At 50.9% G+C, this 14,083-nt stretch overlaps 7 protein-coding genes across 7 annotated transcripts; 3 read left to right on the forward strand and 4 right to left on the reverse strand.

Annotated features, from left to right (window-relative positions):
* Nucleotides 1-38: 38 nt before the first annotated feature.
* On the reverse strand, nt 39-1,430 carry HER2 (glutamyl-tRNA(Gln) amidotransferase subunit HER2; the record flags this gene model as incomplete). The annotated part of the gene is made up of 1 exon (NM_208440.2): nt 39-1,430. The coding sequence occupies one exon, from the start codon at nt 1,428-1,430 to the stop codon at nt 39-41; it is 1,392 nt and encodes a 463-aa protein (NP_983087.2).
* A 115-nt stretch (nt 1,431-1,545) lies between these two features.
* On the forward strand, nt 1,546-2,637 carry JNM1 (Jnm1p; the record flags this gene model as incomplete). Its single annotated transcript, NM_208441.2, has 1 exon — nt 1,546-2,637. The coding sequence occupies one exon, from the start codon at nt 1,546-1,548 to the stop codon at nt 2,635-2,637; it is 1,092 nt and encodes a 363-aa protein (NP_983088.2).
* Nucleotides 2,638-2,729: 92 nt separating this feature from the next.
* SLH1 (RNA helicase) lies at nt 2,730-8,606 on the forward strand (the record flags this gene model as incomplete). Its single annotated transcript, NM_208442.2, has 1 exon — nt 2,730-8,606. The coding sequence occupies one exon, from the start codon at nt 2,730-2,732 to the stop codon at nt 8,604-8,606; it is 5,877 nt and encodes a 1,958-aa protein (NP_983089.2).
* An 87-nt stretch (nt 8,607-8,693) lies between these two features.
* EFG1 (Efg1p) lies at nt 8,694-9,359 on the reverse strand (the record flags this gene model as incomplete). The annotated part of the gene is made up of 1 exon (NM_208443.3): nt 8,694-9,359. The coding sequence occupies one exon, from the start codon at nt 9,357-9,359 to the stop codon at nt 8,694-8,696; it is 666 nt and encodes a 221-aa protein (NP_983090.3).
* Nucleotides 9,360-9,558: 199 nt separating this feature from the next.
* On the reverse strand, nt 9,559-10,254 carry AGOS_ABR144C (DUF2406 domain-containing protein; the record flags this gene model as incomplete). Its single annotated transcript, NM_208444.1, has 1 exon — nt 9,559-10,254. One exon carries the CDS (start codon nt 10,252-10,254, stop codon nt 9,559-9,561), a length of 696 nt encoding a protein of 231 aa, NP_983091.1.
* Nucleotides 10,255-10,435: 181 nt separating this feature from the next.
* LCB1 (serine C-palmitoyltransferase LCB1) lies at nt 10,436-12,109 on the reverse strand (the record flags this gene model as incomplete). The annotated part of the gene is made up of 1 exon (NM_208445.2): nt 10,436-12,109. One exon carries the CDS (start codon nt 12,107-12,109, stop codon nt 10,436-10,438), a length of 1,674 nt encoding a protein of 557 aa, NP_983092.2.
* Nucleotides 12,110-12,508: 399 nt separating this feature from the next.
* Nucleotides 12,509-13,846, forward strand: COR1 (ubiquinol--cytochrome-c reductase subunit COR1; the record flags this gene model as incomplete). Its single annotated transcript, NM_208446.2, has 1 exon — nt 12,509-13,846. The coding sequence occupies one exon, from the start codon at nt 12,509-12,511 to the stop codon at nt 13,844-13,846; it is 1,338 nt and encodes a 445-aa protein (NP_983093.2).
* Nucleotides 13,847-14,083: the final 237 nt, after the last annotated feature.

Consider the following 14,083-nt stretch of genomic DNA (forward strand, 5'->3'; position numbering starts at 1 on the left):
CATTTATTTACACGATTAAAGCCTAGAGTCGATATATACTAGTTCAATTGTTCTTGCATGACGTCCTCGGCTGCATCGAGTAAGCCGTAGTCATCGGCAAACTGTGCGGTGAGTTGGATACCTACTCCCTTCATTCCAGCAAGAGGAACAGATATGCATGGAAGCCCAGCGAGGGACATTGGCACCGTGAAGACGTCGTTGATGTACGAGTTGACTGGACTCTTGTTCTCCTTGCTAGTGAAGGCCTCGAGACTAGGTGGTGGCGCCATGCAGGTCAGCGAGAGCAGCACATCCACCCCAGCAGGATTAGGTTTGTTTCCGGTGCAGATGTTCTCAAAGGCAAATATCGAGTCAAACTGGTTTATAAGCTCGACTCTCAGTTTCTGCGCCTTCATGTAGTTGTTCTTAAATGCGCCGGAGCACAGATTGTAGTTGCCAAGCACAATCCGGTTTTTGACCTCCTTCCCAAACTTGCCCCTGGTGGGTGCAAATAGCACCTCATCGCTCATATCAAGATCCTCGTCACGACAGCCGTACCGAATTCCGTCGTACCTGGCAAGGTTCGAAGCAGCCTCTGCAGGGGCAAGCATGTAGTAGACAAGCAAAGAGTTCTTCACAGCCGGCACAGACACAGGATAGAGCTCGTGCCCCTGGGCTTGCAGCTTGTCCAGCACGACCAACAGCCGCTCCCGTATCTCCGCAGCAACGCTGCCATGCAACAACTCCGCGGGGATACCGATCTTCAGGTGCTTCTTCTCCCGCCGCAGAGCCGCCGCCTGCTGCCGGAGTTCGTCTGGTAGCGACGTCGGATCTTTGGGATCGTGCCTGTCCAACACCTCAAACACGCGCCGCACCAGCCCGACGTCTCGCGCGCCGATCCCCACCGTGTCCAGGCTCTGCGCGTACGCGATCACGCCGTGCCGCGACACCCGCCCGTAGCTCGGCTTGAACCCCACCGTCGACGTGTACGCCGCCGGCATCCGTACCGACCCGCCAGTGTCTGTGCCCAGCGCAAAGTCCACCACGCCCGCAGCCACCGCCGCCGCAGATCCCGATGACGACCCCCCTGCCACCGTGGGCCGCTCCGGGAACGCAGGGTTGAGTGTCGGCCCGAAGAAAGAGTGGATGCCTCCAGACCCCATTCCGAACTCGTCCATGTTCGTCTTCCCCGCTGTCACCGCCCCGGCCTCATCCAACAGCTCCACCACCGTGGCATCGTACGGCGACATGTATCCGGCCAGAACCCCGGAAGAGCATGTCGTGGGCAACTTTTTCGTCACGATGTTATCTTTAATGCCCACCACAAGATTGCCCAACGGTTTCTCAGAGGGCATCACCTGCTGTGCAGCGCTCAGATTCACGCTGTTAAAGATGTTAAATCTTTCATTAGCCCTTGGCAGCTGCCGCAGTCTCTCTAGTGCCCTTTTCATCAGTATTTCACTCGCCCAGCTTGGATGGAATGAGTGGTGATGATGAATTTATCTCTTTTCGCGCGGGGTCGCTATATTACAACGTTCAACCCCACACTAGCAGTAAGAGCCTCAAATGAAAGTAGAAGTGATAGATCTCTCTGCGACCCAAGCGCAGGATCCTTTGGATGAGGAAGAGCCCAAGGAGCAGGAGGTCTTTGAGACGAGCGACAACGAAGGGCTCGTTGACGAGGAGACAGATGAGGCGAGGCAGGACCAGGAGGTGGTAAGCGATCCCGTGGCCTCTCAGGACGAGGCACGGACAGTGTTCGAGAGCACGGTGGTGGTTTCGACGGGTGACTTTTCGGGACGGATTGATCGGTGCGCGGATCTGTGCAGGACCGGCCGGGCCGACGAGAGCGTGGACCAGCGACTGGCGCGGATCGGGCGGGAGCTGCAGGAAATAGAGCTGGAACGGGGGGCAGAGGAGTACGCTGACGAGGCGCAGGGGTTGCAGGAGATGTACCGGGCGCTGGAGCGCGAGCGCGCGCGGGAGCTGGGACGGATGCAGGCGCGGCTGCAGCTGGCGCCGTCGGAGGAGGGCGCGGTGCGCCTGCCGCGCGTGACGCTAGACGCGGGCGACTGCGAGCGGATTGTGGAGCTGGAGCGCAAGATTGCTAGCCTGGAGGCGTCTGTGGGTCAGACGAGCTCGACGAAGTCGGTGGTCACCTGTGTGAACGAGCTGTTCCACAAGGTAAGCCTGCTGGAGAACAACGAGCCGCTGCTGGAGAAGTTTGAGACCTCGATGAAGCGCATCAGCAAGGAGTACGAGGAATCCATCATTGGGCGCCGGGCGACCAAGGACCCGGCGCTGCAGAAGCATATCACGGAGGACCTCAAGACCACCGACACCAAGGTCGCGGAGATCTACAACTCATACAACCTGCTCAAGAAGTACGCGGGGGTGCTGCCTGATCTCATAAACCGCGTTCAGTCGCTGAACACATTGCATCGCGAGGTCCGGGACGCCGCCACGACCGTCCAAGATTTCGACCAGAACGTGGCCCAATTGTCCGCGCAGGCGGACAGGTGGGACACGATGCTTACGGAGATGGAGGAGAAGCTTGACCAGCATGAGGCTTCTTTTGAGAAGAACAAGGAGACCATCTTCCATTGGGTAAGCGCCCTGGAGGCCAAGCTCGATGGCCAGAAGGGATCATCACTATAAACGTTACTGCCTTCCGTATTACATAGTTAGCTCTTAAAGCATGCCAACCGGGCGATCAGCTACTGAGGTTGGGCAGTAGGAACCTTGAAGTCATGAGCGTAGCGTACTCCACGGATTCCGTGAGCTCGTACATGCGGGCCATGCAGGCCATGATTGGCTCAGCGCAAGAGTTCCGGTTTACTAAGCGGGAGCTCGAGCTGCCGGAGGTTGAAGTCGAATGCGTCGACATTGCCAGTGCTACCGAGTCGGAAGAATTGACCACGTTGTCGCTAGATAGGAATGTGTGGGATGAGGTTTTTGATTTGTTTGAAGACCTGGATTCTCGGAGGCTGGAGACTTTGGCAGAGAATAACGATCAGGCTAAAGCGGTAAGGGTCTACAAGAAGCTGTTCCAGCTACTCGACGAGAGCACGCTTCATTCATCCGAAGAGGAGGTGGTGAAGCAGCTTGTGGTGATTCTCAAGACCCATGGAGAGGATGGGATGCTTGAACAGGTGCTATTTGATTGCCTGGGATCGGAGAACATTGAGCTGCTTTCATACGTGATACAACAACAGGCGGTGCTGAAGCAACTGCCAGTCGACGAGGGAGTGGATCTGCGCCAGTTTTTGATGGAACAGCCCACTTTGCTGTCGGAAACGGACATACGTGCGCAAGTGCTGCTGACTGCTGCCGAGGGACGGAACCAGGAGCTGCGGAAGCTACAACGTATTGAGCGCTATCCAAATATCTATAGGAATAGCGAAGTCAATTCATCTGCGTTTTCTTTTGGAGGACAGGAGTATGTGCTACCCGTCGGTACCACGCGATTGTCGCTGCATACACACGAAGAGGTGGTTATCCCGTGCTCAGAGAACAAGAACGAATACCTCTCATCTTCCCGTTTGCTTAAAGTAGAAGATCTGGATAGGTTTTGCCAGAGTGTGTTCCCATACGAGACCTTAAATGCGATCCAGACGCTAGTATACCCTGTAGCATACAAGACCAACGAAAACATGTTAATATGTGCTCCAACCGGTGCTGGTAAGACAGACATAGCACTGCTCACCATTCTAAACACAGTAAAACAGTTTTCTGAGATCAACGGTGATGAAGTGGATATATTTTATGAGGATTTTAAAGTCATTTATGTTGCTCCCTTGAAAGCTTTAGCTGCCGAGATTGTGGATAAGTTCAGCCAGAGGTTGGCGCCATACAAGATTCGTGTGCGTGAGTTGACAGGTGATATGCAGCTTACGAAAGCTGAGATTATAGAAACGCAAGTCATCGTGACTACACCAGAGAAGTGGGATGTTGTAACCAGAAAAGCAAATGGAGACAACGATCTAGTCTCCAAGGTGAAGCTATTAATTATAGATGAGGTGCATCTTCTACATGAGGATCGTGGTTCTGTTATCGAAACGTTGGTTGCTAGAACATTGCGCCAGGTTGAAAGTAGCCAGAGCATGATACGAATTCTGGGATTATCGGCTACATTACCTAACTTCTTCGACGTCGCAGACTTTTTGGGGGTTAACAGACATGTGGGAATGTTTTATTTTGATCAATCGTTCCGTCCAAAACCCTTAGAACAGCAGCTGCTTGGTTGCAGAGGCAAGGCGGGCAGCAAACAAGGAAGGGAAAATATTGATAAGGTTTCATATGAAAAGCTTTATGAACATGTCTTAAATGGCTCCCAGGTCATGGTTTTTGTGCACTCAAGGAAGGATACTGTGCGCACTGCGCGGAATTACATTTCTTTTGCCCAAGCCAACCAACAGTCCGATGTTTTCCTAAGTAGCGATCAAAGCGTTACCAAGTTTTCCCGAGACATCTCCAAACATAAGGATAGAGATATGAAGGAGCTCTTCCAACATGGGTTTGGTATACATCATGCTGGTATGTCTCGATCTGATAGAAATCTAACAGAAAAGATGTTCAAAGAGGGAGCTATTAATGTGCTTATCTGTACAGCGACGCTGGCCTGGGGTGTGAACTTACCGGCTGATGTTGTCTTGATAAAGGGAACTCAGATATATGACTCTAAAAAAGGTGGTTTTATAGATTTGGGGATTTCTGATGTGATACAGATCTTTGGCAGAGCTGGTAGGCCGGGGTTTGGTTCCCTGCATGGTACAGGTATATTATGTACCACGAGTGATAGGTTAGACCATTATATTTCACTGATCACACAGCAATATCCGATAGAATCTAAGTTTTCCTCCAAGCTAGTCGATAATTTAAATGCAGAGATTTCTCTTGGTACGGTCACGAACGTGGAAGAAGGGATAACTTGGCTGGGTTATACCTACCTTTATGTTAGAATGAAGCAGAATCCTCTAATTTATGGTTTAGATTGGAATGAAGTCTCGAACGATCCGCAACTCTATGATAAACGAAGGAGTATGATTATGCAAGCTGCCCGCAGACTACATGCATTGCAAATGATTGTATTCAATGACACAACGATGAATTTTATCCCCAAAGATTTGGGACGTGTGGCATCTGATTTCTATCTACTAAATGAATCCGTTGAGATATTCAATCAGCTATGTAACCCTAGGGTAACCGAGGCTGACGTTTTGGCAATGATTAGCATGAGCAGCGAGTTTGATTCAATTAAATATAGGGAAGATGAAGCTGGTGAATTGGCTAAACTTTTTGATACAGCGGTTGAATGTCAAGTGGGTGGACAAGTTGAATCATCTGCCGGTAAGACAAATATCTTATTGCAAGCCTATATTTCTCAGACTCGCATCAATGATTCTGCATTGATTTCGGATTCCAATTATGTGGCACAGAACTCTGCTAGAATATGCAGGGCACTGTTCCTAATCGGAATAAATAAACGTTGGGGGAGGTTTGCGATAATTATGTTGGACATTTGCAAGGCTATAGAAAGGAGAATGTGGGCTTTTGAACATCCACTTTCTCAGTTTGCATTACCGGAAACTATTCTTCGTCAACTGAGGGATAAATCACCACCTATTGAGAATATGTTAGATATGGAAGCATCTGAACTAGGGGAACTTGTCCATAACAACAAAATGGGCGCTAAACTCTACCGTATATTGAGGACTTTTCCTAGGGTTGAGATCACTGCAGAATGTTTCCCAATTACTACCAACGTTATGCGAATTCACGCAACTCTTGAGCCTGACTTTATTTGGGACTTCCATATTCATGGCAATGCCCAATTCTTTTGGGTCCTTGTGGAAGAGTCTGATAATTCTGAAATATTGCATTTTGAGAAATTTATTTTAAGCCGTAAACAGATGGGGCATGTTCATGAAATGGACTTCATGATACCTCTCTCCGACCCATTACCACCTCAAGTTGTAATTAAGGTTGTATCCGACACTTGGATTGGTAGTGAGTCGACACATGTAATTTCATTCCAACACCTGATTCGGCCACACAATGAAACGCTATTAACCAGACTACTGCGCTTGCGGCCTCTACCTACTACTGCACTGAATAACCCATTAGTGGAATCAATCTATCAGTTCAAATACTTTAACCCACTGCAAACCATGACCTTCCACACGTTATACAACACCAACGAAAACGTTTTCGTAGGTTCACCTACTGGGTCGGGAAAAACTGTAGTAGCTGAACTAGCTATATGGCATGCATTCAGAGATTTTCCAGGTAGCAAAGTTGTCTACATTGCGCCGATGAAGGCCTTGGTTAGAGAACGACTTCATGACTGGAAAAAGAGAATAACACCGGTAACGGGTGATCGTTTAGTAGAATTGACTGGTGACTCTGTACCGGATCCGAGAGATGTGAAGGATGCAACAATAATTATTACTACGCCGGAGAAATTCGATGGTATATCTCGTAACTGGCAGACACGGAAATTTGTCCAGAACGTTTCGCTGGTTATTATGGATGAGATCCACTTGTTAGCGAGCGACCGTGGTCCAATTTTAGAAATGATTGTTAGCCGTATGAATTACATTTCAGCGCAAACTAAGAAACCAATTAGACTGCTTGGTATGTCGACTGCAGTTGCAAACGCTTACGATATGGCCGGTTGGCTTGGTGTTAAAAACAATGGATTATACAATTTCCCTTCGAGCATTAGACCTGTTCCGCTAAAAATGTACATTGATGGATTCCCAGATAACTTGGCATTCTGTCCACTAATGAAGACCATGAATAAACCAGCATTCATGGCTATTTCTCAACATTCGCCCGATAAACCGGTTTTGATATTTGTTGCCTCGCGACGTCAAACAAGGCTTACAGCATTGGATCTCATTCACCTATGTGGTATGGAGGACAATCCACGTCGGTTCATGAAGATGGATGATGAGGGTGAGCTACGTTATTATTTGGACCAGGTCTCGGATGAAACTTTAAAACTATCTTTGCAGTTTGGAATAGGTTTGCATCACGCAGGTCTTGTTGAGAAAGATCGCTCTATCTCACATCAATTATTCCAGCTGAATAAGATACAGATTCTTGTGGCGACCTCCACTCTTGCCTGGGGCGTTAACTTACCCGCTCATCTTGTCATTATCAAGGGTACCCAATTTTATGACGCGAAGATTGAAGGCTACAGAGACATGGATTTAACGGATATCCTGCAGATGATGGGCCGGGCCGGACGACCCGCCTATGATACATCGGGTACTGCTATCGTCTACACTAAGGAGTCGAAGAAAATGTTTTATAAACATTTCTTAAATGTTGGCTTCCCTGTGGAGTCTTCTCTGCATAAGGTGTTGGATGACCATATTGGAGCAGAAATTTCTTCAGGAACTATAACAACTAGACAAGAAGCGATGGATTTCCTGACGTACACCTTTTTATTTAGGAGGGCGCACCACAATCCAACATACTATGGAATTTTAGAAGATACGACTGCAGCAGGTGTCAATGAGTACTTGAGCTCTCTCATTGATACGACGGTACAAAATCTTGCTCAGTCGCAGTGTATTATGACAGAGGGAAAACGCATTATACCGACTGCGTTCTTGAGCATATCTGCTTACTACTACATTTCGCACAAAACTGTCCGGCAGTTACTATCACAGCTATACAATAGTTGCAAATTCCAGGATGTCCTAAAGTGGCTATCTTTAGCTGTTGAATATGATGAATTGCCAGTTCGGGGGGGCGAGACTATCATGAATGTTGAAATGTCAGAAAACTCTAGATATTCCGTTGAAAGTACTTTTACAGGAGAACAAGAGTTACCAATATGGGACCCCCATGTCAAAGCCTTTTTGCTTTTACAAGCTTACCTAAGTAGAGCTGACTTAGCAATTGCAGATTATTACCAAGATACGATCTCAGTTCTCGACCAGGCGCTACGTATTCTACAGGCCTATATCGATATTGCAAGCGAATCTGGGTACCTCAGGACAGTTATGACTATGATTAAAGCCATGCAGTGCATTAAGCAGGGAACATGGTATGAGGACAACCCGGTGACTGCTTTGCCTGGAATTACGCTACAACGCTTAGACCCCGAATTATTCGGGGATGATGGCTTTCCCTATGAGTATAGTGGCGAGATGCTGACGTTGGAGAAGCTAGGTCGGATGGGCTATGCTGCGTTGTGCTCAGTGTGCCGCGTGCATAACATTCAAGGAGCGGCGAAAGATAAGTTTATACGTGAAGCCTCGATGCTTCCTGTTCTGGATAAGGTACATTTTAAGGACCAATCCAACCCTGATAAGTTGACACTTGTAGCATTCCGCCATAATGAAAGTTACAAAGACGGTTTCAGAGTTTGGTGTGACAAATTTCCAAAGGCTCAGAAGGAATTGTGGTTCGCAATTGGTTTCCAAGGTGACGAACTCCTGATGATCAAGAGATGCCAACCTAGAAGAGATGAAGGTAGAGTGATAATCACCTGCGACTTTGTCGTTCCAGAGGAACTATATGGAGAGACCCTAGGCTTTGTTCTAATTAATGATGCAATGGACCTCCATTACGAATTATCGCACACGTTAGCCGGCGGCCCCAAGAAATAAATAGCTCTCACCAAGGATCTAGAAGTTATCCATTTATAAGCTATACATGTATACGTAACTAACAATGCACCATCCCGTGGGATGCTCTCATTCAAAGAAATCATCCTCCTCTTCCTCATGCGCTTCTTCGTTCCGACCGGGTTCTTCCTCATCCTCGCTGTCACTAACCGAGATACCCGTGCTCTCTTTATTCAATTTCTTACCCTTCAGGATCTGTTCCAGCGGCACCGGCAACGTGCCTTCACTTAGCTGCTTGGCAACGACCTTCAGGAATGCGTCCCGCTTTGCCGCCGTCTCCTTGGCCGCCTCCGGATCCTCCTCAACAGGATACAGCGCAATATACTTGGTTGTTTTTGGAAAGTTCACCACATAGCAAAGCTCCAGCTCGCGCTGACGCAGATCTGTGAGCGCAGCGTCGTCCCCCGCACTGGTCTCCACCTTTTTGAGGGCCTGCTTGTATCGCCTGGTAGCCTTCTTGCGCTCAAAGAAACGCACCATGTGATACTTCTTGGCGTTCTTACGAGCAAGCGCGCGTTTTTCCGCACTTGCAAGCTCCAAACGCAACGCCTCGAGAGTACGCTCCTTCTCCACTATAACGGTATCGGGCAGCGTATCTCTCTTTTTGGCCAGCAACCGTTCTACATTCCGGATTTGCTTCTTGATCTTGTTTGCACCCGCGCCTAGCGCATTGGCCAGTTGCAGTGATGAATCATACGCAGCCTTGCGGTGTCTGGCAGACTTTAAGTTGGCCATCCTCCCTGCTGTCGTATGTTCCATCTCATCGCATCTCCATCTCATATAACAAAGCCATTTGAAAAATTTCATCATGGGTATCACAAACCCGTACCCCACGAAAATTACATACCCGCGGATTTAACCGCATACTACTACATCGGTCCGGAGTCCGTATTATACACAGCCAGCAAAAGGATACAGTACTGGAACACTGGCGTTATTTTTTGCGGGTGCCGAACAGCCCCCTGCGCTTACTTTGCGTGCGTGGTGGGCTTACTTTGGGCGCCTCGAACACGGGCTGCTCCCGCTGAAAGCTTGGATAGCCCCCTGCGCCAGCCATGTATGCCCCGACCGGAAGACCCGGGAAGTCGGGACGCACACTAAATCCGTAGCGGTGCGTCTCGAGCTGTTGCATCCACTGCTGGTCGCCAGTGATGGCGTATTCGAACCCGCGAATGGTGTCCAGCGGCCGCTCATCACGTGACCTAGTGGGGTTCGAGATGTCCGGCTGCACGACCGGCTTGCCGAATACGTCCTTCGTCACACGTTGATCCGAGCAGAGCGTGTGATTCTCGTTCTCCGTGAATGTGGCTACGGCCTGTTCGAAAGGCTGGGCCTCGTTGACTGCCTCCAGGATCGGATCATGGATCGTACGCGGCGCCAGCTTCTCTGTGTCGCTCTTGGCGAGTTTTTGCGTCGCGCTCCGTGAGCTGCTCTCTCTCCTAAATATGCCCATACTGCTGCCGGGTCGCCAGCAATGGGGTACATCCGACGCAGATTTCACTATATATATGTACGCATAGATAAAATGTAAAATATTACGAGGCTTCACTTCTTCCGCGGCGAGGGACAGGCACAACGCACGGCACGGCATGCTACTCCTTCTTTTGATCCGGTGTGTGGGCGTATCCATACGCAACTCGCACTAGAGGACAGTAGAAGCAGTTAGAAAGGAGAGCAGCGGCATATACGAGCTGGCGAGATTTCAGGTGATTTTCTTGCGGCGAGCGCGCTGAGTCGCGTGTACCTGCGCGTAGCGGCGAGTATGCGGGCTGTGCTGGTTGGCCGTAATAAGACATTTCCGAAAGGAGGTTTCAGAGAGACGGCTGTGCACAGCAGGCGATTATGGCAGCTTTGATCACTTCGTGGGCGCGCTCGAGCTCGGAACAAGACATGGCTGCATGGCAGTAGGCCTTGAGGCTGGGAACAATAGGCAGGCTCTCGTGCTTGAGCACGACAGTGTTGCGGGTGATCAGAACACCGTCTTTCAGCACCCGGTCGACGATACGCTGCAAAAAGCGCTCTTCTTGCTCCCAGGAGTCGACGTAGAGGCTGGTGGCGTGGCGCGCACGAAGCTGGACCAGCTCGTCATAGATGGACTCGGCCGAGGACCCGAAGAGGCGCATGCGGAAGGCGGGGGCCAACTGAAGGTGAAGGACGCTGGAATTCTCGTTTGAAGTGACTAGAATGTATTCGGCGAGCTCTAGATCTGAGGTAAAGGAGGCGTGGAAGGCCTTGGCCAGGGTGCGCAGGTTCTGGACGGCGCTGTTGTCGGCATCCATTGTCTGTAGCATGGCAAGGGCGCCGGCACAGGTATAGGGAGGGAGCGAGGCAGAGAAACAGTAGGCGTTCGAGCCGATGCGCTGATGCCTGGACATGACGTTGTCGCCGAGAACAAAACCCCCAGAGGAGCCTAGTGCGGTTGCCATAGAGCCGATGGTGATATCGATGGACGAGCATCTCTGGACATTGAAGTGCTCCGAGAGGCCACGACCGGTGTTACCGAGTACGCCGAGTGAGTTCGTCTCGTCGACGACTAGACGGTAGTGGAAGGCACCCTTGAGCTTGACGAGTTCAGGTAGCGGGGCGATGTCGCCAGAGTTCTGGAACAGGCCCTCCGTTACAATGAACTTACGTGGCAGCGCAGGCAGGTGCTCTGCACGGTCGCGTTCGTCCAGTTTCGTTAGCAACTCTTCGAGGGACTTCATGTCGTTGTGTTTAAAGTAGTACACGGTCGAACGGCTGAGCTGCAGTGCGTTCTGCAGCGCCACCGAGACCTGGTCATCTGCGACAATCACGTCGCCACGCTTCGTGAAGGCTGGGATTACCGATGACGCAACGCAGAAGTCCTGACCGTACAGAACCGCATTCTCCGTGCCGAAGAAGCGGGCTAGTTCGTATTCCAAGTTGTAGTGCAGATCTTGGTTTCCATAGAACCCTGCGGGCCCGCAAGAGCCCACACCGTAGTTCCGGATCGTCTTCTCCACCCGCGCCACGACAGCGTCCTGCTGCGACAGACGCAGACAGTTGTACGAGGCCATGTCGAGCACGTCTGCGTGCGTCTCCCGTCCGTCGTCGCGCATGACCGTCACTCGGTTACCCATGTCGTCCGAACGGCGTTGCGGCATCTTCGCTAGCCGCCAGCCCTCGCGAAAGTCTGGGTCCACGAGAGGCTCTGGCTCCCACTCCGCGATAAGCTGCTCCTCCTCCCGCGCCGTGAAGCGCGCTTGCTCCGCCTGGCCCTGCTTGCGCGGCTTGTTCAGGTAGTACACTATTCCATACAAAATCAGCCCCAGCTCCACCATCGTCCGGTATGGGTCATCCTGGTGCGACTTCGCGATGTATTCCACCATGTAGTGCGCACCTGGAATTGCCATGATAATACGCTGCAGATAGAACAGGACGTAAGACGTCACTGTTATCACGCTGGTGGGCACCGGGATGCTCGATGGCAGCAGCTCTGATACATTCTCCAAGCTTTCAATCATATCTCCTCGAGCCACCACGCCTGAAAGCCCGCTGCCTTGGATGGTGTGCTATGCGTTCGCGATGTTCACGGTCTTTAGCTTAGTCGATAATAAATAATCTGCCCGCCAAGACGCAGCAAATATATCACGTGATAAGCACGTGGTGAACTCACTGCTAACGAACCAATCAAAAATCGCGGTTTATAACACCCGGACACCGCACACAGGAGCGATTGGTGAAGAAATTTTGCCATTTTTCAGCGGTGGGACCGTCAGGCAGCGAAGGCCAGCAACAGCAGCAGCACTAGTCATTAGGCCGCACACAGATCAGAGGATTCGGTTGGCATCAACAGTCATTGCTAACTGCCAGACTAGCAACGTAGGCCAAGATAGAGACGGAAACCTAAACTCGCATACACAATGTTGAGATCTATCGCTAGATCCCCGCTACTGAAGAGATCTATTGCCACTCAGGCGGCTCCAAAGGCCGAAATCACTGAGCTATCCAACGGGCTAGTGGTGGCCACTGAGCCTAACAGCAACGCCGGCAGCGCGTCTGTGGGTATTGTGTTTGGCTCTGGTGCCGCTGCGGAAAACCCATACAACAACGGTGTGTCGCACGTGCTGTCGTCGGCGTTCAAGAGCATTAACGGCGCTGCGGCCGCGAAGGAGGGTTTCTCGCTGTCTACTGCGGTGGAGCGCGACTTCCAGTCGTACATTCTGGACACGGAGGCGGCTAATGCAGGTCGCGCGCTGGACTTCCTGCAGAGCAAGTTGTTCGCGCCAGTGTCGGACGGAGCGTTCGCTAGCGTGCGCGATGCGACGCTAAAGCGTGTCGCTGCGTTTGAGGAGCAGGAGCATGCCGAGCGGGTGCTAGAGCACCTGCATGCCACTGCGTTCCAGAACACCCCCCTCTCTTTGCCTAAGAGAGGTACCGTTGAGTCCATCGAGACCTTGGAGAAGAGCGATATGGAGTCCTTTGCAAAGAGCCACTTTGTTGCGTCCAATGCCGTGGTTGTTGGCTCCGGTAATATCTCGCATGAGGCTCTGGTCAAGGCTGTTGAGTCCCAGCTATCTTTGGCCGGCGGCTCTAAGCCAGTTTCCAAGAAGGTGTCCAGCTTCTTGGGCTCTGAGATCAGACTAAGAGATGACACTCTACCAAAGGCGTGGATCTCCATTGCTGCCGAGGGTGAGCCAATCTCTTCTCCAAACTACTACGTTGCCAAGGTAGCGGCCCAGATATTCGGCTCGTACGTCGCATCCGAGCCAGCCTCCAACTTGCAGGGCGTGAAGTTGTTGGACACCGTAAAGGAGTACCACCTTGCTGACAGCTTCAACCACTTCTCCCTATCGTACAAGGATGCTGGTTTGTGGGGGTTCTCCACTGAGATCTCCAACATCCACCAGATTGACGACCTAATGCATTTTGCATTGAAGGAGTGGAACAGGCTCTCTGTTTCCATCACCGAGACCGAGGTTGCCCGTGGTAAGGCCTTGTTGAAGTTGAACCTGGCCACTGCTGCTTCTAGCAACGCTGCTGCCGCCACTGCATTGGGTGCGCAGACCCTGGCTACTGGTAGCAAGCTAGCCCTAACGGAGGTCTTCGCTAAGATTGACGCTATTACCGCCAAGGACGTTAAAAAGTGGGCTAATGAGAGACTATGGGATCAGGACATTGCCATCGCCGGTACCGGCCAGATCGAGGGCTTGTTGGACTACATGAGAATGAGGAACGACATGTCTATGATGAGATGGTAATTGTGTGCCACGCATATACCTTCTTCATCCTGACCCTCTTTTGTCATAAATCTACACTGCAACGAGATCTGTTGTGCCTCATTTTTAAATCCATGAATAAAGTTATTCTAAATACAAGACAAAGTGCAACTGCACTTCTAGCACTGGCCTTTATTATGAATCCTTCATTAACGAAAATTACTACGCAAGCTCAGGCGTCCCCCACCCGCTCCCTCTCCTGCCCACGTTACACGCGGC

Source organism: Eremothecium gossypii, chromosome II, assembly GCF_000091025.4.
Source record: "Eremothecium gossypii ATCC 10895 chromosome II, complete sequence".
NCBI classification, from domain to species: domain Eukaryota; kingdom Fungi; phylum Ascomycota; class Saccharomycetes; order Saccharomycetales; family Saccharomycetaceae; genus Eremothecium; species Eremothecium gossypii.